The sequence below is a fragment of the Anopheles merus genome, chromosome 3R (genome assembly GCF_017562075.2).
Source record: "Anopheles merus strain MAF chromosome 3R, AmerM5.1, whole genome shotgun sequence".
Taxonomy (NCBI): Eukaryota; Metazoa; Arthropoda; class Insecta; order Diptera; family Culicidae; genus Anopheles; species Anopheles merus.
The window spans coordinates 15,355,751-15,379,997 of record NC_054084.1 but is presented as its reverse complement, the minus strand read 5'-3'; the positions used below and the strand labels follow the sequence as shown (position 1 = coordinate 15,379,997).

Sequence of the window (24,247 nt, the reverse complement as noted above, 5' to 3'; positions counted from 1 at the left end):
CAGCAAAGAACATTGCTGGAACGATGTGTTTGAGGATTATATACCACTCTTGGTGGCACTTTGCTCCTTCCCATTTTAGCAGCATCACAACCAATTTCCACTCCCAATTTATCATCATCTTTCCCATTAAATCTCACGCAGTCGAAAACTACAGGCAGTGGGGCTGGGGCTTCCGTGATCTGTCACAAATCATTATCCAGAAGTAAAGCCTTGCCCATTCCCTTCCCGTTTTCATAGTGTGGACTGGAAGGGAGCGGGTTAGAGTTCCATCTCACCGCTCGCCACCACCGGGGTCGGGTGCCATCTAAGACGATGAAATATTGGACGCCAGGGCACTTCATTTGGAGGCAGCACGGCGTGCCCATGCTCGTTGATCGTTAGTGCGGTTGTCGTTGCTCCACAACCACAACCCAGAAAACGCCCCACGATGCCTAAAGATAAATCATGCTCCAATTTCGGGTTCCGGTGAGCTTTTAGCTTTTGCTCCTATCTATCCCGGTCCCGTTCCCACCTACAACAAAAAAAAAAAAAAACTCCCCCATTCAAGGACGCACTTGCGTACGCAAACATTTATTGGAGCAGAAAGCATACTATCATTGTGGCATGATGTGCGTATCTAAATGATGGTACGCTTGCGGGAGCACTGAAACTGTTACGCATTATTCGAACCAGTGTCATGCTGCCAGTATTGTTGCTTTTTTATGTGATGTTTTGCTAACGCTTTGCGCTAGCGGAAGGGATGAAACTCCCCTTTGTTTGGTGCAAATCAACCCACCCAATGTAGAGGTTTGAGGCAATTTCACCAGCGGCACTGATGCTTTTGACAGGCATACTTTGGCATACTGCAATGCGTTGAAGCAGCAAGAAGGAAACTGTCCCCAAAAAAATAAAAACAAAGAAAGCTCCAAATTGTTCGTAACGAATTCAAATATTTTAATATCGTGCGTAACTTTAACCGAGGTGGACATTCTAAAATTGCTTATATAGTAACATATTTCATTTGGCGACAAAGAAAAGTTTCCATTCCCTCGATAACAAATGATAAAGAAACGTTACCTCAGGGATGATCAACTCACATAATCGAAATAATTCATGTTTTTTGCTTTGAAAATGTTTTAAAAATTAAGCAGAAATTAGTTTTGTTGCAGGAAAAAACATGTCAATATTATATTTAAAACTCTGACCTATCATACAAGCTTGATTGTCAATTTTGAAAAGATATTTCTGACATTATCTTAAAGTGAAAAAAAAACAAAATAATTTAAAGAAACAAAACGTTAAGATTTGTCGTGAGAATTTTCATTGATTAATTTTATAATTATCTATTAGGCTATTTGAAATTCTTTTCCAACATTTCTTAAATTTCAAGTCTGCCTTACTTATAAACGATAGTAAATGAGCTCCAAAATAACTGGAGAAAACCACCTATTTAAATATATTACATGGAGTAATATATGATGGGGTCAAATAGGTTCATTCTTGCATCTCAAGATAAAGATTGAATTTTAGCATTTTTTTAATCACTTTTTGCCATAATCTATATAATTTTCAAGTATTTTCATGTCTGATGACATTACAGCCAAAAAAGAGGAATAAAATGTTTGTAATTTTTAAGGTTTCATCCCTTATTTTGTGATATGATATACAATTTTGGTGGTAATTAATCTACTTACTTCATATTGCATACCCTCAGGCGTTCACGAAGGTACGACGAACTATAGAGCACTGTTTGGTTTTAATATTCAGGCCTTTTCTTTTTGCAGCCAACGAGCAGAAATTTCAGCCTGTCACTGGAGCAATATTCGTCATCCAGGTTGTATCCATTTAACATTTACGCTCCACCATATTGGAATTCTGCATTTTTGTATAAACAAAATAGCATTTTAAAGTTGTTTTGTTTGCTATTTACCGGTTTGAAATGAGTTATAATACTGTATTACAATTTAAAATATCGAATAAGAAATATTGTAACCTTACTTGCAGGCTAAAAAACTGAGGCTAGTTTTGGCACGTGATTTTGTACGGAGTGTTGACATGATTTCAGCCACCAACAGTCCAACTCCATATGAAACAGCTGGCTAGTATCGTAAAAATCCCCATAAGAAGTATTTTGTTATCGATAGAAGCAGCAAATGTTTATTTTTTACCAGTGATGTTAATATGAACGATTATGATAACATATAAAGATAACATATTGAATTTTCTACCTTCCCGATCAAAAAATTGTAAGTCTCTTTGCTGCTAGATATTTTCTAAAAAAGTCATACAATTTTCCGCATTCAATCCTTTTTTGGTGATGATGGTGATTCACTAAGTAAAATCTTTTTTATCATTTTTGCCCCAACAGATTGTTTAACCCTGAGCTATGAGTTCACATTCTTTCTTTCCCCAAACATACAACACACATACACCCCAATAACGCGTTCGTGAATACAGCGGTGGGAAGTTTCAGATTAAAGTTTATGTTTCATATTTCCTACCTGGCCGGTTTTCCTCTCCTTCTATTCTGTGTTGTTGTTTTCTTTTTTGTTCTGTTCGTTTATTTCCGTACAATGATTTACTCGCCCCAAAAGCCGGTATCATTCTTTCCGCACACTCTTTGAAGATGGCTGGCAGGTGGCAGGGATGTTTTTCAGCCTAGTCCCCTCGCCGCTTCCCTGTGGTTATTTGTGCGAAGCAAGGAGTAGAGCGCGTGAAAGCGAACGAAAACACCATCCCCATTCGGTTTCATTCATCGTGAGCTCAGAACCGACGCGAGAATAAAAAGGGTAGCATAAAAATAAAACCGATACCGCAGTGCCTGCGAGCGGAGGTGAAATAATGAAATTAAATTTTCATTACCCGCCCCAAGCATTGTTATCGTCATTATAAACGTCACCACATGCGCCACTGGCACAAACAGTTGCTTGTTTCTCCGTGGTTGTTTTTTTTTACCCTCGCACATTTTCATTACCTTTTTGCTGCTTCGAACGAAGGTTAACCATGCGTCTCCATCAGCCGAGGAACAACGGCACCATGCGTCTCCATCGCAGAAGGCGAAGGGATAAGCTGCGCTGACTTTACCACACCGATTGTTAATGTTTTCGTTCCGCACACTCATGTCTCTGTTTTTTTCCCCTCGTTCCATCCACAGATAATCTACTCAATTATCGGTAATCCACCGGACGGAAGACAGCAATTAACCCATCACAGATGGTGTTTAAGTGAAGCGATGAAAAATCAATTCCCACACACGTGCTGCATACAGACTGCTGATTAAAAAAGCCCTTTCCGTTCCCTCACCCGCTTGTCCCTTTTCCACCCACTCGCTCTTTCTCTCTTGCACACTCACACACAAGTGGCCGTACGAATGGCAGGCGGCACTCTCTACTTACGAAAACCTATCAATCATCTACTTCCCCCGTGGTCCCAGTGGATGCAAGCGGTGTAAGTGAAACGTGAAACGTCCCACTGGGGGGAACAAAATCCAATCCACCAGGTCCACCCAGTGAGCCCAGTATTGGTGAAGGGGACTGAGCCGTTTCTGCGAAAAACCATGCTAGACATTCCCAACGGGACCACTTCCACCGCCGCATCCCACTACCCCGGTGTGATGAGTTTCCTTAACGCCGCCGGTGCAACCTTTCTCGATGGCCTCAGCGGCACAGCGGTCAACAGTGGTGGAGCGTTGCTGCCCGCGGGAAATTTTTTACCCACCCTCGGCGGAAGCGTGTCGCCACTGGTCAACTACTCGTCGGTGGTTAGTTCCTCGCCGTCACCGGCCACCATGCTGTCGAGCGGGCCGGCAAACGGATCGATGGCACCGCTGCTTACGACGGCCCTGCTGAACGTGAACGGTACGGGGCTGGAGTACGGCGACACGGGCAGCAATCTGACCCACTCGTTTACCAACTTCGTGCACAAGGAGTTTATCTTTGACCGGACGGATGTGCGAGTAATATTCATCACGCTCTACTCGCTGGTGTTTTGCTGCTGTTTCTTCGGTAAGTACGGGGGGTGTTATTGGAATGTAGCTAACGGTTTTAAAGGTTTAATAGTAGCTTAACGAGCTATATTTGATTGTTCTATACAAACTGGTTCAACTGTTTTCATGTGTTTGAGGAAGGATTTGCACGAACTGGTGCGCCATAACGGTGCCTGACACGAGTCATCATAATTGATGATGTAAATCTTATTCAGTTATTCCACCAATTGAGCAGAATTTGTTTCTATAGATCATTAATGCATTGTTTTATGGAATGTTTATTGTTTATATTTAAAATATTCACTAAGCTTTCCATTACATTTTTTTAAATAAATTATTTCTGTGAAATAGTTAGGAAAGAAATTTAAAAATTGATACGAAAATATTTCATAATAATTTAAGCATCTTTAAGAGGAGGTGGCGATAAGTGGTCAAAAAACTATATATTTTTATTTTACCTGTAAGCTCGGAAAACTGCATGATGATACACACCTTATCTGTGTGTGTGTATAGAATTCATTATTGATATTGAATGAAGTATACATGATGAGCCCCTGCCTAAGGCACATGATAACGCAACTTGGGTGCGTATTATCAAAGCTTCCGCAACCAAAACCCCTTTCCTAGGGCATTTCGATAAACGATAGTGGCCAGTGACTGCTAAATAGGAAAGGTAGTTCGGTCGCCTCACTTCATCATTACTCATGGCGATATCCCGGAATAAAGGAGGCCTCCAATCAATGTTCGCTTTGTCCAAATATCGAACGCCTGCAACCCAAATTGGCTTGCTGTAGGAATGCCATTACGCCATGAACTTTGGTTCGACAGAAATTGAGGAAACTAGCTTAAAGATACCTTTGATTGTTAAACTTTCTTCGGATTCCGTGAAATTAACCATCTGGAACAAACATGAGTTTTGGTTGAAAGCCCCGGAGTTGTGTTTGGTATTTACTTACCATACTTTATCCTCCGTGATCGTACTTTACCAACTGTTTCGTTGCTATCTGTAGGTTAGGTCTATAAAATCCTCTAATTTCAATGAAAAGTCTTGGAGCATCGTTGATTGCATAATTTTTAGATATCGTTATAGCTTCGCTACATTAAAATTCCCTTCATTAACAATACAAAAATGTTCGAGGGGAAAGTTCCGTACTATAGTCGTAGACTGGTAGGATTTAATAATTTACCCGTTACGGGTTCAAGCCTCATTTCGGGACCATCCTCCCGTAGCAAGAACTTTTCGGCTGCTTGGTATTGATGGGTAATCCGATCTGGAGTCGTGGATCACTTGCGACTCCGGTGTTCAAAATACGAATCCAATTCTTGGTCATAAACGGATTTTACTCCGCAATTTTGGACATGTCCGGTCGAGTCCGATCAATTCCGAATAAGTTTGGCCATGCCAGGATGAGTTCAGGCGAGTCCGGGCGAGTAGTTTAGTAGTTTAGGTTGCAATACCAAATTCCCAAAATGGCTGTCAGTTATCGTTGGGACAGTTCTTGATGAGAGTGTTCCATTACAAACAAGGTTTCTTTCTTACAATAATATTTCTTTCTTACAATAATATTTACCATCAGATTCACCAGATCCTTCAGATCAAAATATCCATATCAAGACCTTTCATTCCAATTGACTCCGGATCTGTCCGTATAGGTCTGGATGAATCCGGATGAGTCGGAAAGAGTCTAGGGTTTATTCTGTGAATACCCTCTCCCCAAACTCCCTCTCTCCACGTCAACTGTCGGAAGTAACTCTGAGGCCGACTCCAATGTGTACCGGAGTCAGGAATGAAAATGAAAAAAAATGTTGATAGTTACCGGATGAAAATGTTGCTATTTACCCAACACTACTGCTTGGCAGCGGTGGATCTCGCGGTAGGCGAGATAGGCGGTCGCCTGAGGCTCGATATAGGGACACATAGATCGATAGTCTATATCAGTTGTCTCTAGCCTGTGGTACGCGGACCAATTGTTGTCCGTGACGTCAACAGACGTGGTCCGCGAAAGAATTTACTTTGAAAAGCTTATTACTATACAAATCGTGTATTCCCCACAATCAAGATTACATTTTCAACAGGCATGTCTAGAATATTACGGCAGCCCCTGAAGGATGGACGTTGGGACCCCGAGTCTCGCGAATCATTTGAAAAAAATAACAGTTTTAAGAATGATTAATTTAGTAACGAAATAATGTTAATCAATAGTCTCACGTTTACATTTCATAGCATTAAAAGACTTACCAATAAAAATTAAGGCTAAATAATACAACAAAATAATTTTGTATAGGCTAACTAGTACGCCATTCTTTTATTCAAAATTTGTTACAGACACTTTTTTTTGCTGTATATCAACATACCATTGTTGGTATGTAACATAATACAAAAAAACACCAACTTGAAGTGAAAATGCCACGCTGTTGATCGATGTGACTAAATTTAACCTTTCTTCCACCAAATCAAAATTGTCATGTCGTCGACCACTTCACATTGCAAATGACTTCGTTCAATCAAAACTACTAGCAACCATAGCGCAAATGCCCAGCTTCTCGAGAGCACATCACAATAATTTTCGTGGAAAACCATACCCGGAGTAGTTTGGGACACATCATTTGTTTGGCTTTCGTAACAACCAGCGGCGAGATGTTCCCCGCCCACGGAACAGAAATATCGCAAATACGTGAACACACTTTCCACAAATCAACAGTAACGATCGGTAGCTTTCTTCTGCTCTCGTTCCATCCATGCACCATCGTGCCCGGTCCCCGGATGGTTTTATCCCATCGCTAGGAAACCACTTGAAAAACAACACTTCTTCATGCAACCGCCGCCAATGAGCTTTGCTCGGCTCGCAGCTACGCGAGCGTACCGCTATTGATAGCAATCAGCTTCACACAAGTAAAGAAATTGTCCCGCAACGGCAAAGTCTCGGTTGAATTATTTATTACCACGGGCCCCTGCTCTCCTCCCTTCCTAAGGGTGCTTTTTTTAATATGAGAGGGAGAAGACGGTTTGTGTGTCGTGGATTTCATTTTTTTTTTGCCTTTTAGTCCTGCGGGAAGCGCCACAGTTTCTTTAGGGACGGGGAAGCCATTCACCCAGAAATGTGTTTTCACGAGTTTTCAACTACGCACATCGCACAGCTATTGCAGTTGGGAATAACTTTCATTCAGCTCAGGCGGACGGTCCTTGAAAGTTCTTGGAAAACACAATTCCACTTGGTCGCTTAATCAAGCAGTTACCAGGCCAAGTCCAGTTCGGGCCGGTTGACTCCTAACCGACGCCCTGTCGCGCTGACTCGTTATGTTTGTTATTTTATTTATACCATGCTTTTCACCCGGGTTTATTTTCCGAATCGAGACCCGTTTACTCCGTTTGTCACTCGATAATCGAAACGGAAGGAGCTTCCAGCTTCTAGCTTTGCACACGCAGCAGCAAAAATCATTCACTTCCACCAGGGCTGCACCGAGCGACCCGCCCCAGATAAGCAGATTTATGGCGTGCCGGATTGCCGGCGGGTGTCGATATGCTTCCGTGGTGGGGAGGCTGCCAATTATGTGCGTGCGTTTGGATTTGGTTTCCTTTTTTCCCCATCACACGCGGGCTCTGCTGAGCTTTTGCTTGAGCAAACAATAATTTCACGGTGACCAAATATGGTTTCGTGCTGATTTATGACCCAACAAACACTCGGAACACTCCCATGGCGAGATGCGATAAAACAATTACAAACCGCGCCGGTACCGAAACGCACGGGCATGATTTATTGCAACGAGTGGGGAAGTGAGCTTGAAAATTATTATTATACGTTCGCGGTTCGTGGAACGGTGCAAACGTGAACTTTTAATTACACCAAACACGGGATGCGGTTTGAAAACGGCCAGCAACCGATCGTGTGTTTGCGTGTGTATGGAATATGGAGAAGAGTGTTTATAATTTATTTCTCGCGCGATTGGATGCGTGGCTTGGGAGAGAAAGTATTTAATTGGTCGTTTACTATTGAAGCATTTTTAATTAAACGATTATCCTCTTTATGGTTTTTGTTGCATCCGAGATCATAATCGGATCATATGCGTGGGGCAAATGAACGGGACGATAAATTGGATTATGATGAGCATATAATCCAGTGTGTTTTACAATATTGTTTGGCACAGATGTGTCGTGTTGGAATGACGCTTTTTGGCATCAAGCGTAACAACTGGCAAGCTGCAATAATTGGGAATCGGATTTTTGTACATTGATGTGAACAGCAACACATTGATGTGAACAGCAAATGATCATGCAATATGTTATTAATAAAGCTCATAATCGTGGTTATTTTTTTTTAAGTCAATTCCGTGGTTTTTGCCATAAGTCAATTCCATGTTCAATACATTGAAAAATAAACTAAAACAAATCAGCCGCTAATGAAATGTGTACTGACTTGATTGATGTTGGATATTCGTGGAACATTGGCTGCCATTCAGTCAGACTGAGTATCAGTCATTTTGGTTGAAGACGCTCCATGAAAAATTGGATTCTGAACAGAAAGAATTCTAGGAATGTCTGATCTGTGATTACCGAGAAAAAAGTTGTGTTGTCTTTAAGTACCTTCAAATGACATCAATTCATTCAGCGGGTTAATATAGCACTGTTCGAGCAAGCAGAGCTTTTAATATAGATTTATTTAACCCTTTCACGATCATCAGCTTTCCAAGACGAAATTTGACAATACCATACAGACTTGCAAATGTGGTGAATGTAAGGTTGTTGCTAATAAGACCAGAAAGTTGCTTTATTTTACTCGTTCAGAGCCACTTTTGGCGTATGTTTTTTTTAACATTATTTCAATACAAATATCGACTACACAATAAAAAAAACGAACTTGCAAAACGTTTTAAGTGAAACTAGAGCCGTGTTTACGTTCTCCAAGTTGCATCGTTCATTGTATAAACCAATATAGAAAACATAATTTATTTTTGATTACTTTTTTGGCTCTTTTTAATTGGACTTTTCCTGAAACACGGACGCTTAGGACCATCCTATCGTTAATAAATAAAATAAATAAATGCACCAACTTCTACGTAAAACCAATTCATATTGCGATTCATTAAAAAGTTCTGATTTTTTTAAGGATGATATCCTAAGAGGTGTTTAATTTTATGACTCAAAAGATACGTATACTCTTTTAAAAACTCAGAATAACTCGTTTGATTTAAAAAAAAACTAAAGCTCCTTTAAAAAAAACTAGTTAAAATGTGTTCAGTTGCTGGCTTTTCTTAACAAAATGTTGTAATAAACAATACATTACTACATTGCTGACTTCTACTTGTAAGCAATTTCAATTCGACTGGCTGTTAAACAAACATGAAGTGAATCGGTGTGCTGGTACAGTCATCAACTCAAATTTAAATAATAAAAATATGATAAATACAATAAAAAATTCACAGAACTCAAGAAAAAAAGCAATACATTTTCAACCCATTTTCCATTCCTGTGAGTAAAGATTTAAGTAAGCCCGTTAAATGAATATTATTCATAGTAAACGTGTCATCAAGAAAAAACGGAAAACAATATGCATCCCCCAAGAGACTCAACTTTAATGTGTAATGATGGATTTTTGATGCATGATATGATTTACACCCTTTACATCCAACCCAGTCTTCTGGCATAAAGGGATAACCCTAAATTTACTGGAAAGATAAGAGAACATTCCCATTCGTGGCAAAACTGGCACCATTTCCACAATCACCATTTCCCCCCCAAAAACTAGTGTCTGTTGTCTCTGTTTTTGGCATACCATCTACACATTATCAAACGAACCTCATCGCAGGACACAACACAATTTACGCATGCCTTGCGTGCTTTAATGGTTGTACATTTTTTTCTGTGTTACTACTCTACTCGTTGCTTCACGCAACTCTGGGCCATTACTTCCGAACGACCCCAGCTATTGTGAATAGTGTCACTTGGGATGGCTTTTCAAAGGCATTCACTCGAAAAGGAAGGCAAAAGATAACTCTCCTTCACACACCGCCATCATCATTCACCCTAAGCGTGTGGCGCACTCCCGCCCCCCCCAAATCCCGACCCCCGAAAGGTCGGTAAAGTTCCATTTTCAAGGATGATTTTCCAAGACACGAGAAGGGGGGAGGGGGAGCATTCTTTCAGCAGTAAGGATAAGGATATTCCACTCAGTCCCAAAGCTACTTCTTCAAAACGTCAGTGAACCCTTTTTCGTTCGGGTTTAGCGGGCTGGTTAGCTTTCGGAGAACGTGTCAGTCGCAGCACCGTGCGGGACACGTTCTCATCGGCATCCTCCGTTCACCTCCGTCAATCACCATCACCAGCGAAGTTTTGGTCTTATTGTTCCTCAACCAACCGCACACCAAAGGACGTCATCTTTATTTCTGTGTTTTCATGCACCATTCCTATCTCTCTCTCTCTCTCTTTTTCTTCCCTCCAGGAAACCTGCTCGTAATTCTCGTGGTGACACTCTCGAGAAGGTTGCGCTCGATAACCAACTTCTTCCTCGCGAACCTGGCCGTAGCTGACCTGTGCGTGGGGGTGTTTTGCGTGATGCAGAACCTCACCATCTACCTGATCGAAAGGTAAGACTCCCGACGACGACGACGACTGTCCAAGACATTTTTGGACGATATAAAAATACCATCACTGCCACGCTGCGCGCGCTCGGCAAACGTATTCTGGGAAGCTCACTGTTGGGAGATTTGATTTGGGACAATAATTGATTTTACATTCCACAACACCACACTCCTCCACCTTCCGACCTTTAGCCCGAGATTTTGCCATCCATCCAGTTTCTTCCATCTCCGTCACAATCCCCGTACCTAATCGATAGCAATTAACGAAGCGGAAAAGCTAAATCCAAACCAAAAATCACCGACCGCTGGACGCAAATTCCAGCGTCCCAAAATGGAATACGGGGGGAGAGGGGGAGGGGGGGAGAAATAGCGAATCATTTCCCGATGCGGCTAATGGAGGGACATTAATTACAATTTTGGATGCCATTGAACGAGTCCGATGGCCTCAAAACTGCTGAATGGGCAGCTCATTTCATTTGCCTTTTTGTGTGTGTGTGCGTCCCGTCCCGTTCGTGTCCAATACGAACGATTGGATCGAGCGATTTTTGTGCTGTCTCTTTTTTTGTCAACTCCAATTCGTCTCAAATATCCCAAGGACATTCTCAATCAAGTGGAAAGCTACCATTACGAACGTCAATTATTAATCTTTAATGATGGTGCTGATTGTGCTTCGATGGTGAAGTTTGCAGCACAAGAAGAAAAAGCGTTTGTGCTGTCGGGAGTGAAATAAAAAACAACTTTTGAACAGCTTTTTAATTATTGATTCACCGAGGTTCGCCTTGCTTTTGGCTCAAAACTTCCCCCTCGGGGCAATCCGCTCGTGACAGGCAGGATTTGTAAAGCAACCATTGTTCCCTTCGCCGCTTACCACGAGGCTTATGGGTGTGCCTTTCTTTAAGCTTAACAGCACTAGAAGTGGCTTTATGAAATGTGGGAATGCTTGAACTAAAATAGGATTTAAACACCACATCACATACTTAGCGCCACATGTCTGACAGCCCTCGTGACTTCTCCTACCACACCGCAAACATAATCCCCTTTACCTAATTAGCGAGCATAATTAAAGTCCTGGTAAAGGGGTTAGCTGCCAAGCCCCTTCTTCTGCACCATCAGCAACCAACAGAAGCTCGATGTGTGGCATCCAATTTCCCGCACTCAAGATGGGGATTCATGTTCGCACAAAGTTTATGCGCGTCTGCCACCAAAGCAGGCGCGCGCGCGCGCGCGCGCGTGTTCCATTTTTCGACAAAACTTGTCCCAAAGCGTAATACAATCCCCACCAAATCCTGCCCCAAGTATGGATGGCATATTGCACTTGGTAGGGAAATTTTCGAGTGGAATCAAAACCCTCGCCTCTCAAAGTCTCCCTCCTTTGTCGTTGGATGGGCGGTTTGGGTGTGTCTCGGGATGAGTTTTGCAGTCATGCCGTGCAGCAGCGCAAGAGCACCTCTTTGTGATGGCTTACGCTGCAGTGAAGGAAAATAACGATCGAGACGGTCGTGCTGTCAATCTTGCCGTTCGAGCAACAGAGGTTTGAAGAGCGTTTCTCGGAAGTAGGGAAACGTGTGGTAGCAGGAACGTTTTGAGAAAGCAACAAAAGCTGCCACTTTTCTGTGGTCTTTAAGGAAGGGAAAATAAGATGCTTTTCCCAGTGGCATTGGAATGTTGCTTTGGCTTCTTAGTGTACCGAAAGGGAGGGAGAGAAGAAGAGCTCATACGATGCTAAGATACATACTTTAAAAACTTTGACATTTTAATTAACACATTCAGCCTTTTCCTCTGTTTGTCAAATATAAATATGGTTCGCTTAAGGAAACCAGAGTCCATTAATGATTTTTATACCTTCTCGTGAAGTTTAATGCCTAAAATATTGTTCTAATTCAAAATCAAGTATTTTTGGATCATATTATTTCCCTGTAAAATCATTCAAAAATAATCTTAATAAACGTTTAACGCACATTTACACTGTTAAAATGTTTGTCTCTTGCCTCCAAAAAACAAAATTTAGACCGAAAAGACCGTACCAAAAATGTATGAGGTTATGAAAAATGCGCTAAGAATGCAAGTGAAAGGGAAAAGCGACGTTGAACACACAAACACCCAAGGTAAAAACATACACAACTTAAAAAGCAAATGATTTGAGCAAAGTAGTCACACAAAAATAGTACAAAATACGATTCAGCATCATAACAGTTTATTTCAAGCTAAAAAAAGATGAAAGACAATAAAAACCTAAGAGCTTTTCACTAGTTTAGAAATGAACTAGTGTATTAGAATTTGCCTCACTATTAATAAAAAATTAAATACAAATCATTCTACAATCATAGCTGAAAAATTAAAATATATAGCACTTTTTTGAAGAAAAACTAAACAAGTAACATAACTGAAACCCCTTATATAAAAAGGTTTTGTTTTTAATAAATTTAACTGATTCTAGTATCACCTGCTATACTTTTTGTCTAACATTGACCGTATTCAAGCTAATAAACCGTATATCAGAGATGAAAATATCAGAAAGCTGGTAAAAAAACATGAGAAAAAGACAAACATTCACTTAAAACTTTGCAATAAAAAATTAAATGTCTTACACTCATTAGTTGACATGTTTAGCTAGACAGTGCTGTAACATCAACAATCTGTTGTACTTAAATCTGGTGACCTCCTTTTGCAAACTCACATAAATGCTTCAAGAGATGCATTCAACTGACAAAAACAATAAATTAATTTGAAACCAATAAAAATGCTTCATCTTCAAACCTTGAAATCCATCGATGCTGTTGATTGTTTTTCCCCTTCCTTTGCGATGTTTATGGGAAAATGTTTACTCTAAGCTTCTAGCCGGATCGAACAATCTCCCTGTGAGAAGAAAAAAATACGCTTTATGTTCCCAGCACGTTATAAAATGTTGCCAGCAAACCATCGTTCAAATGAAAAACTGCCCCCATCCAAAACCAGCAGGATACACAATTGCAAACAAACACACACACACCGCTGTTTTCCACCATATGCTTAAACTAATAAACAAATGGTTGCCTTCGCCTTTGGAACAGAGCATTGGGATTGAGATGATTTGTTTTGGCCAAACCGTACCATTACATGATAGTGAATCGAAAAGAAGTACATCAGTACAGCAATGTTGCGTCATGGAAAACAAGAGAAAAGAAAAGGAAAACCCGTCGATCGTTTACAACATCATTATTCAGTTCGAGAAGTTGAACTCCTTGCCCTAGCGCTCGATCTAATCGACCAAGACGACGGCAGTCTGGGTTGTCATCCTCAGGCACGATAAAGTCCCCATTACCCCTATCGATCGGTATGTGTCGTGTGTCGTTTCACTATTCCGCCAATGGCATCCGTGCCCACTGCCCCTTTCTCCTCTCCTGTCGAATCACACACATCACCACACGTCTCACTTTCCGGTACGTGCCAGCGTCGTTTGACGATCCGTCAATAACAGTACGTTTTCTTCACTCTCCTTCTCTCTCTTTCTCTCTCTTCCCTCCCTTTCACCTTTCAGCTGGGTGTTTGGAGACTTCCTGTGCAAGATGTACCAGTTTGTGCATTCGCTCAGCTACACCGCCTCGATATTCATCCTGGTCGTCATCTGCATGGAGCGCTACTTCGCCATCATCCATCCGATCACGTGCAAGCAGATCCTCACCTCGCGCCGCCTAAGGGTAAGTGTGCCGGGCGGCATGTCAAACATTCCGACGCCCATGATGTCTGTAACTCACACAAAGACGAATGTGTGTGTGCCTGTATTCGGTGCTCCGAGCCATGGCATGATTAATCACACCGTAGTGGATTTATCCCAAGGGGAAGCTGCAGCTCACCGGATAGTATGGCGTACCTGTCAAACATTTAGTTGAAGGCATCCATCGACAGCAGTTCTGTAATGGAACTGCAACATTGTAAAGCTGATGAAGTGGGTTTATCTTGTTTGTGTAATGTTTGATCTGGGATGTTTATTACTTCCTTTAAAAGGTTTAGAGACTTTATCGTGTTTCAAAGAAGATTAAATTACAAAGATCAATGCTGTTTGTTAAATTCCATTTCCATGCTTTCCTTGTACACGAAAATTAACTTCAATATTTCAGCCTAATTCAATAGATTTCAATCTACACTAAGCGCTATGGAAGCAACACACTCCACCGTAAAAGCACAGCCCTGTGGCCACGAAAAGACCATCCTGTCGAACGGTTCCCGATCGATTGCACTTTCTATTCAGTCTGTCGAGTGTATGCGATGCGACTTGAACCATTCCCTAATTACCCTTCGAAGAGCCACTCATGCACGACCCATTCAACTACCGCAAGACCAATAAGCAGTACCAAGGGCACCTCACGCGCTCTCTCTCTCTCTCCCTCTTCGATACCGTGGCGTATCCACTCAGACGATTCAGCGGAATCGATATCGTGGCAAAAGGGACATTCAGTAGCAGCAGCAACAGCACTCTTTGTCCTTCCGAAAACGATCGTTCCAACACACAAAAGGAAAACGGCATCGATGTCTTGAAGCGTACCGGGTCGTATGCTGCCTTTGTTCGTAGATCGATAAGCGGCGGAGCAAACAATATGGCTTCGGCGATGTTCCATTGGAAAGGAATGTTTTGCCCGCTGCTCGTATGCGTTGCAGATGCAGCTGACGGGCTTTTGTTTGCTTGCTGCCCCGGTACCTCCTGCCCCGGTTTTACTCTCTCGGAAAGTTTAATCTCGCCAGCAAACAGTGTGCTTTTCTGTGCGGGTTTTCTTCGTCCCCTGTCGCGTGCATGAGAGCAACCCCGTACAAGCTGGGGGTAAATAATCCGCTTAACTGAACACTCGGCCAAAAAAACGGAACAAAAATGAACGCCTCTCGCTACCTTGGCTGCACTTTGCTTTAGCGTGTGAGATGGCTCTGCAAGGGGAGACGCTTTCACGCACAACAAACATGCAAGTACCTTCGCATAGGTGCACTTTACGTACCGGCGGCCACTGTTGAGGCGTAAGATAAGCGAGCAGTGTTTTGCACAGCACTGCAGCAATCGGTGGAACAGAGGGCAACAAGTGGCACCAAGCCTTTGGGCAAACATCCGTGCAAGCTGATTAGCGCTTGAAAGCTTTCTCGGAAGCTTTGTGTTGTTTTGATTTTGTTGAAACATTAAAGAGTTGTTTTACCAATTCGATGGGACTTGATCTAGCTCAAGCCGAATGAAAACACATTTTATATAATTTGGTCTAAAAATGATTCAAATGAAACGTAAAGAAAATTAAAAATATGTGTACAACAAGTTTATCAAGGGCATCTGAAAAGCCATAGCAATGAACATAAACAGTGCCTTTATTTTATATTTCCCCTGAATTCAGGTTCCACTAAGTGCATAAAAGGACATCTAATATTAAAGGAAACATGAAATTTTGTTTTAAACTGTTTTAATTGAATGCAAACAATAGCAGCATAATTAATATTTCTCGCATAAGTGTAGCTATTATTTAGAAATGGGGTACTTTGATAAATTTGCCCTTCAGAAATACAGAAAAAAGGTTTCACAAGATTTATAGATTGATTCCCATAATTGCCCAAAGAAGGCACAAACCGATTGTAATGGTGAATGATTGGATATGGTCAAATTTCAACTAAGCTCTCAAAGAACTCAATATAGAAAAACATCTTTTCGCTCTGTTGTCTTAGAGGAATCTTTATATTTTTCCGATTTTCTTTGAAGTTTTTGTGAGTCAATGTCTGTCATTTATGATCATCCAGAAATATGTTTGGTTTTGGTAAAAATTTATGTTAGAGGCTTCACTTAGTCAATAAATAGCTTGAGGCACATAAAATATGAAGTTAAAAAAATTAATATAAATTAATGGCGGGCTATATTGAATAATTTAAATGTAAAAATTATCGAAGCTTTTCCAAAGTAGAAAGGGAATTCAACAGTTCATTAAGACGTAAATATATAGAATTCATAAACTCATGAATAATTAAATTAAAAGATCATATCCTGATACAGACAAAAATTGCACTGAAAAAAGCATTCATGCTCTATTCAATAGGATTTTATTCTTTGAGCTATTTAATAAAGGTTCTAGATATAAAATTTGAGCAATGAAGTAAACAAAATGACAAAACGAAACGCAACAAAACTGTAGAAACTAACACCATCATACTACCTTCATTTATGCACTTCCCTCGCCAGCTCGTGATCGTTGCCGTTTGGATAACGTCCGCCGTCTACTCCATCCCGAAGTTCATCTTCGTGCGCACCATCACGAACAACCTGGGCGACGACCAGCTGGAAACGATCTGCATCGTCAACCGGAAAATGTTCAACTCCGAGCTGTTCGACATTATCAACTTTGCCCTGCTGTACCTGCTTCCGCTGCTGGTTATGACGGTAAGTGTCCATTACGAGCGTAGCAATGTTTCCCATTTTTTTTCTATTCTCTTTTCTTTTCTCGTCCCACCGCTGCCATCATATCGTTGCCCCTTTCCACAGGTCCTGTACAGCCGAATAGCGATAGCGCTGTGGAAAAGCTCACGGGGGCTGGAGCGGCACATTGCGCTGCAAAATACGACCTCGTCAAGCTACTCGAGCAATTTCCACCGGAAGCCGAGCAGCAAGTATGACAAGCGAACCACAGGTGTCACCGAAAGCCAGGTAAGTGTCCATCCGAAGCCTTCAATTGCCGCCGGGGATAGGGATAGGTGTCGCCACTTCCGTCTAAATGCCGGAAATACCTTAAATGCAAACACACAGTCACACACACACTTCTAATACTAACCTTCTCATGATCACGATTCTCGCCACCCAGGTGTCGGTGGAGTCGGACAAGGTGGTAGTGACAACGTGGCCGGCACAGAACAGCTTCCACCAACGGCACGGCACCCAGCTAACGCAGGTGTCCCACTCGTCCAACAACGTGCTACGGGCGCGCCGTGGCGTTATTCGCATGCTGATGGTGGTGGTGCTAACGTTTGCCCTCTGCAACCTACCGTTTCATGCCCGAAAGATGTGGCAATATTGGTGAGTAGTGGTGATATCACTTGCTAGGATAACGGAAGTGACTTCACATTTCATTTTTATCGACCATCGCTTCTCATCTTCTGACTCACTTTGACGTCAACGGAAAAGAACGTAGAAAGAACGCAGCAGCAGCAGAACAGCGGTAGAATAATGATACGCCTAAAAGTGTATCGTATCGAAGCGAGTCACACCACCTTCACAGTTTGGTTTCACATACTAAGCAGCCTTGGAGGGTGGCAAAAGCTGCCAAGAAAATGACCTTATCATGATCATTTAATTGAAATATCACGCCAGCGAAGAAAGTCTAATGCTTGTCTTCCCCTGCAGCACCAACGCAACGCAAGTGTGAAGCTAGCAGGCTGCGTGGGATTCGATTTATTTGAAACCTTCAAAGTGATTCCAGTCAATTGAACTACACTTTCGACGTGTGTTAAAGGTCACGCTTGATGATAGCACGAGGGGCATATCGTGCACAAAATTACGTCCCTGCTTTCGAAAATTTAAATTAGCGAAAGTTATTGAAGCATCCGTAAGGTTCAGTTGCGTTTTTCAATTAGTTGAAAATGAACATAATTAATTCTGAAGCAGCAAGGTTCCCAAGGATTTTAAAATATTTTTGAGTCCATTGTATTGGATGGTAAACAGTACAAGAATGGCGCGAAGAATTCACATATGACTAGCAGTTTACAATTTTTGGGAAAACGCCTTTTTGTTGAAAACTGTTGTGAGGAATAAGATATGGTAAAGAATTGCTAATTCGTGGTACTTGTTGGAGTAATCAGTAGCCATATTATCTTCCACCATACTGTCTTGATTTATAATACTGGCGTCAAGTTGTGTAGCTTAACCACATGCCCATCGCTGGCTCAATTCTAGTATTAATCGAACTCTCCAAACCCAGGAATTGATTGGAGGAATGTTGTGAGAAATAATTTAAGGTAAAGAATTCTTAATTTGGGGTTCTTGTTAGATTAAACAGTAGACATACCATCTTCGATAACACTGTCCTATTTTATAACACAGGCGTGCGGCCTGGACACATGCTCATTACTGGTTCTATTCTAGAATGAACTGAACTCTTCAAATCCAGGAATTAATTTTGGATTAGATCCATAAAACACAATAAGACCAATAAATAGTAGAGGTGAAAACAGGGCTTTCCCTGCTTCATTATTGCGGCATACTCAGAGACAGCTGGAAATAATGTAATTATACGGATATAGTATTTTACTAGACCAAACTTACAAGACAGCTTAGAGCTATATGTGTATGACAAGATTATCATATGTTTTAGGAAAATTCACTCTTGCTCGCTGCTAATGTAGATAAATTCCATCCTTTAAATTGATTTATTGTGCGTGAAGGTAGTTTTCCAAGTAATTAATTGATATTCATATTAGACTTCTTCTGAACACAGAACAGCATGTCCTCCTGCTACAGTCTGCCTTTTCGTAGAAGGTAGCTTAAAGGAATTGAACAAATCATTTGTATTCGGGAAGTATTATTAATGCGTAATGATGTTTGGTCCTTATTATGCGTTACAACTACTATGCAGCCTTCCAAAGAAGTGTCGTAACTGGCATTAAGTTGGACAAAACACACGAAGTAGGTTTTACCGAAATTCAAGATCAGTTTATTCATTTAAACTTTACCACCGCGCTAATTCCAGCATCTACCCATTAAAGAGGAACTTTCAGCGTACAAAAAGACACTCGTGTTCACACTCTCGTGCTGCTCGTGTCCGTAATTCCAGGTCCACCGACTACAAGGGTGATTCCAACTTCAACGCACTCTTCACACCGCTCACCTTCCTGGTGACGTACTTCAACTCCGGCGTCAACCCGCTGCTGTACGCCTTCCTGAGCCGCAACTTTCGCAAAGGCATGCGCGAGCTGTTGCTGTGTTCCTTCAAGAAGAACAAAAACAAATCGCTCAACCAGCGTATCCCGCTGCACGTAAGTAGCACCCAGCGCACCACGACTCGACTCCCTTCCCTTCTCCCTCTTGTGCGCACACACAAACACGCACCTTTACAAGCTCCTTTTCGCATCCTTTACTTTTCTTAGAAAAGCGTTACGTAGCGCCGTTTGCGTTAGCGTTCCGGCCTGTACGGCCTTTTTATTCCGAGCGTTGCGAGTTTTGTTCTGAGTTACTGCTCTGTGCCTCTGCTGCATGTTTTGCTTTCTCACTTAACATCTTCTTTCATTCATCCCACAATCTTTCCCCCCCCCTCCTTTCCTTTCAAACCCCCGCCTCACTGTCCTCGCGCTTTCCATCCACCGAAATGCTTAGCGACCACGATCCGTCCTAGTGCTGCTGCGACATGCCATGCTATGCTGGGCCACGGACAAACCGACCGTCTCCCTGGCGACGCATTGCCCTTCGCCGACTACCCGCTCGCTCGATGGCGTCGACGAGCGGATGCTGTGATGGGAGCACCGGTCCAAGATGGGATGAGTCGGCGAAACTGAATGTGTCGGGCCACAGCCAGGACGCGGCTGGAGTAGGAACGCTCTGACTCGGTTCGGTTGGTTCGTTGTCTTGCTCGCATAGAGGCATCACGCTCGAAGGTGGCTCGAACCGCTTGGTTAGGGTGTCTGATGCCGTGCTAAACCCATGAAAGAGACCGAGCTAAAAACAGAACGGGTAAATTGGTGTCAGTTAATAAAATGCATGCAAACGTACCTTCGGCGGTCACCAGTAGCGATTTCCATATCCTACCAGCACACACCATATTAGCAGTCCCTCTTTAAACATCCTGTAAACTTCCTTTAGAGTCACTATTTTCGTTACAACTTCTTACCAAGACTTTGATACTTTATTTTAATACTTTTTTTTCATTTCCTTGCACTCTTTAATCCTTCTGTTGTTTAATAGTAATTTTTTGTTGCATAATTCAATTTTATATTCTGTTTTGTATTTTTATTCTCTGTGTTTCAAGCTCTCTTATACGCTACTTTACTCTTTTATTCTTTCGCTTTTTCATTTTTTTATTAGCTTTATTGTAAACATATTCTTTTACTTATAAATTTTCCTACTACTTCTCTTAAATGTACTCTTCTTCTTCGACTTGTACATCCATATTGACACAACTATGCGTCGTCCTTGGTTGAAATGTGTTCCAATAATTGTACGCCCGAAGGTATGCAAAACTGTCTATAGTTCTAATTAGATAGTAGATTGTTAACTTTAATACGACATTTCAGACGATTTTTTTCCTAGTGTTTGCAAAATTTAAGTACAATTGTTAGAAAACTATTCCAGCTTGCATACCTTTAGTCATGAGCTGACCGTACCATAACATTTGCATTACTTTAATTCTACTTTTTGAATGGCTTCTTTAAATTTTCTCTACTATATTACTTGCGCAATTTTCTTGAATTTGTTTATGTTTTTACATTACCTTGTAAATAATCAACTACTAGTACTTTCCGGACGTAGTAAATACTTTTTAAACAAAATAATACTAATACGACATAAACAAAAGGCATTTCATAGCCACACCCTACCTCACGACCAACAACCTTTACCCTTCATCAACACGATCACCTTCCCATCCCCTACACTTATTTAGCATAGTATTTAGTGAGAAAACATTTAGAGCAATCAATTGGCCGCCTTAGTACTATATGCCAACCACTAATCAATATCGTATTATCCATTAAATCCTCTGTATGTATTCCCCGTTTAAATATACGTATCTATGTGTGTTTGTTGATGTGTAAATTAGAATGGCTGACCAGTGGCGAGTGACAAAATTGATGCATTGATTGTAGCCGTTTTCTTTCCCTTCTTTTTTTCATTTCTTTCTGGTTCTGGTGTGTTTCATTGCTCGTACTCGTTTGTGTTGTTGCGATGCGATGCGTTACCCGGGGGGGCATTCCGTGGTTGTGGACTGCCGATGCGTGCCGATGCTAACTTCCCCCTCGGCCCCTTTTTGCTGCTTCGTATGCGTATGTGCACGTGAATTTGAAATAATTACAAACAAAAAAAAAACAATAACAATCTATGAAACAAACAAAATCGATCGACTGCCGATACCGTTGCGCAACACAGAACCATTCCTTACCGACCGATTCGACCCATGTAGGATTTCCCCAATGATGCCACGACCTGATCGACCGCGGGTGCTGCAGTCGGTGCGTCGGCAGCGGCCGGGACAGGGGTAAGGTCAGCCGCGTCCGCCGCCGCCGAGAGCACCGCTAACGCACCCGGCACCACTGGCACCCGGTCGCGGGTGCACCGCTTCCGTCAGCATACGCTCTTCCGGCGCAACGAGCTGCTGTTTCGCCGCACGAACGAGCTGGTAAGCAATGGGGACGAGGACGACGACGAGGACGACGAGGACGATCTGAACGAGCCGGCCACGACGCTGTCCACCGCAACGATGGCTCCACCGCTGACGGTAAGCGTCATCGAGCTGGGCAGTGGACGGTAAAGCGGTTTGTATCATCGCGACGTCCACGACTGTGTTACAAACAGTATTCTGTTTTATTTCACATCGACATCGAAAGGAAGCGTTGCTCAAGCGTGGCGCACAACGAAAGCTTAACAATTAAAGCGATCCCAGAGTCAGATGAATGTCAATCAATAGAGCAAGCGTTTGAGTGCAAGGCAGAAGGCAACCAGGCCAGGTTCAATTTCACACCACAACGAAACGTATGCCAATTTGTACAGCGTACCCGCGTCCAAAAGTTGTTTTTCCTCCCCAAGCCGATTGGTGTGTGAGTGTGTGTGTGTGTGCGAGCGTGATTGGTTCCGAATGGAAACTTTTGGCCCAATTACGCCCATGATGACTGCTACTACATTCGCTTATTTCCATCCTTATTTGCACTGTCTTCCTGCTACTCGTGTCGTGGAAAGGGAGTGCCTGTGTACTAGTGTGAGACAAAAAATGATGCCAAAATTGCAGACGAAAGAAATAGAGCGAAGAGAGCATTAAGTAGCTCCCCCTGATACTGGAAAGCTGTTAGCACTGACAATAGAAAGTTTCGCTCAATAGCAATGATGTACTACCGTTTCTTTCCGGCTGCTAGTGAGATTTGCGCCGAATGCTGAATGTTTATTTTCCCCCACCATTTTTACCAAAGAACGTATAGGGTTGAGCGAGTCACCATTTCAATACTACCACAGTAGATCTTCATAGCAGCGCAGAATAGTGGTAAACATAGCCCCGTGGCGGCAGAATGAAATGCAGACAGAGAAACCAATTAGGAATCACGTACGGAACGTACAGAGCAATGTGTTGAGAGCAGACTATTAGGTTCGCTTTTTTTTAGATCAATGAACTATTTTCTGCTGGGGTTTGAATATTTGACTTGTAAAACTCTTTGTACGCTTTAGCAGTAGCGACTTTGGAATTGAATGTTTGTGGAGCTGCTTAGTTAGGACGAGGAATTAAAAATTTGAAAGTAAATATTTTGAGCCTAAATTTGGGAGCTATGTTTGAGTACAACTTGTAACTTATTTTTAGATAATTTTTAATTTTTAATCAAGCACATAAATTACAAAAGATTATAATGTGTTGAATTGTTATATTTGACTTTTACAAGTCTTTATTTTTGATACAGAAGTTTCAGTTTTGAAAATAAGTTCCACCATTTTAAGATCGTTCATGGTAATTGTAATTAGCAACGCAACTGTAATAACAGTGCAAAAAAGCAACTGTAATTACAAACACTTATTTCCTTTAAGTTTATGTTACTTTGCCATTAGAAGGATCGGGAAGGTCAAACTTTTTGATTCAACATTTTGTAGTTTTTAATTAAACTGTGCTGAAAACATCACACGGTTTAGTACAATCATTTTAATTACAGACAATAAAGAAAGCGGATATGATAACTATTTACTTACACGATTTTTAAATAACTTCCTAATTTTCAGCTTCCTTTTGCTAATGTTTGATTAAGCAAACATTTTAGTAATCACAGAAACTAAATGTGCTACGCTCTATGTGTATTTCATTTGCACTCAAATTATTTCAAATAACGATACTGTGATAAAGCACTGAACAAACGATGGACGAAAGTGGCGCGGGAATGGAACGATGCTCATGTGTAAATGTATGTGCAAACTACTTGGCGGCGCTGGCGAAACGGTTAAGCGATGAATCAATTACAGTTCGTTTTCGTATTTCGATACGAATTTGAATTCCGATTTTGCGAGAGAGAGAAGCAAACAGCGTGCACTGTAAGCTGTAGAAATACTGTACATCAAAGCATATTTTAATCCAAGCATCATCCGCATACGTATTAGGGCGTACTTAAACAAAGGCCCAGCCACGGTACTAGAGAGCCGGCGGATGGAAGTTTGCCAAACAGGTCGAATTGTTGAACAATGAACTCTTCTAACGGAAATGTTGTCGCTGAAGATAAAGGTTATATTTAAAAAAAAGAAGTATATTTTTTCACACATTAACCATTACACCAGAGTTTGCTAATGCGTTAGATGAGATAAGTAGATGAACGGGGAGAAAAGCGGGGAAAAACATCGATTGTTTAAGAAAATGTTCCGAGTCCTTAAGGAAAAAGGCGAGAAAGTGTGTGGTGGGGACGAAAGATTTTACGAGAGATAGAACAATTCGAATTTTAATTGTAGTTTCTACGATTGGAGGTGAGGCGCGAGTGAGGCTCAATGCAAAATCAAAACCAGAAAGAATTTATTGTACGCCCCAGGAATAAGATTAATAAAATTATAGTGCT

At 41.7% G+C, this 24,247-nt stretch overlaps 1 protein-coding gene across 4 annotated transcripts; it reads left to right on the top strand.

The window, feature by feature from the left end:
- The first annotated feature begins 3,137 nt into the window (after positions 1-3,137).
- Positions 3,138-24,247, top strand: LOC121596763 (trissin receptor). 4 transcript variants are annotated; one of them, XR_006005316.1, is made up of 9 exons: positions 3,138-3,983; positions 10,402-10,546; positions 14,058-14,217; positions 16,719-16,916; positions 17,019-17,180; positions 17,335-17,546; positions 19,300-19,501; positions 19,839-20,192; positions 21,637-24,247. XR_006005316.1 is itself a non-coding variant. In XM_041921976.1 (8 exons), exons 1-8 carry the CDS (start codon positions 3,536-3,538, stop codon positions 21,661-21,663), a joined length of 1,554 nt encoding a protein of 517 aa, XP_041777910.1. In that variant the 5' UTR covers positions 3,138-3,535; the 3' UTR covers positions 21,664-24,247. The 4 variants fall into 4 exon arrangements, 2 of the variants coding, with proteins under 2 accessions (XP_041777910.1, XP_041777909.1); XR_006005315.1 differs by having other exon boundaries at positions 21,603-24,247; XM_041921976.1 differs by lacking the exon at positions 19,839-20,192.

What these genes read in the sequence shown, in the direction of transcription:
- LOC121596763 (XM_041921975.1), top strand. Translation starts at nt 3,536, where the DNA reads ATGCTAGACATTCCCAACGGGACCACTTCCACCGCCGCATCCCACTAC. An exon ending in ACCATCTACCTGATCGAAAG is followed by an intron (nt 10,547 to 14,057) that starts GTAAGACTCCCG and finishes TTCACCTTTCAG; the next exon opens with CTGGGTGTTTGGAGACTTCC. An exon ending in TTCCGCTGCTGGTTATGACG is followed by an intron (nt 16,917 to 17,018) that starts GTAAGTGTCCAT and finishes CCCTTTCCACAG; the next exon opens with GTCCTGTACAGCCGAATAGC.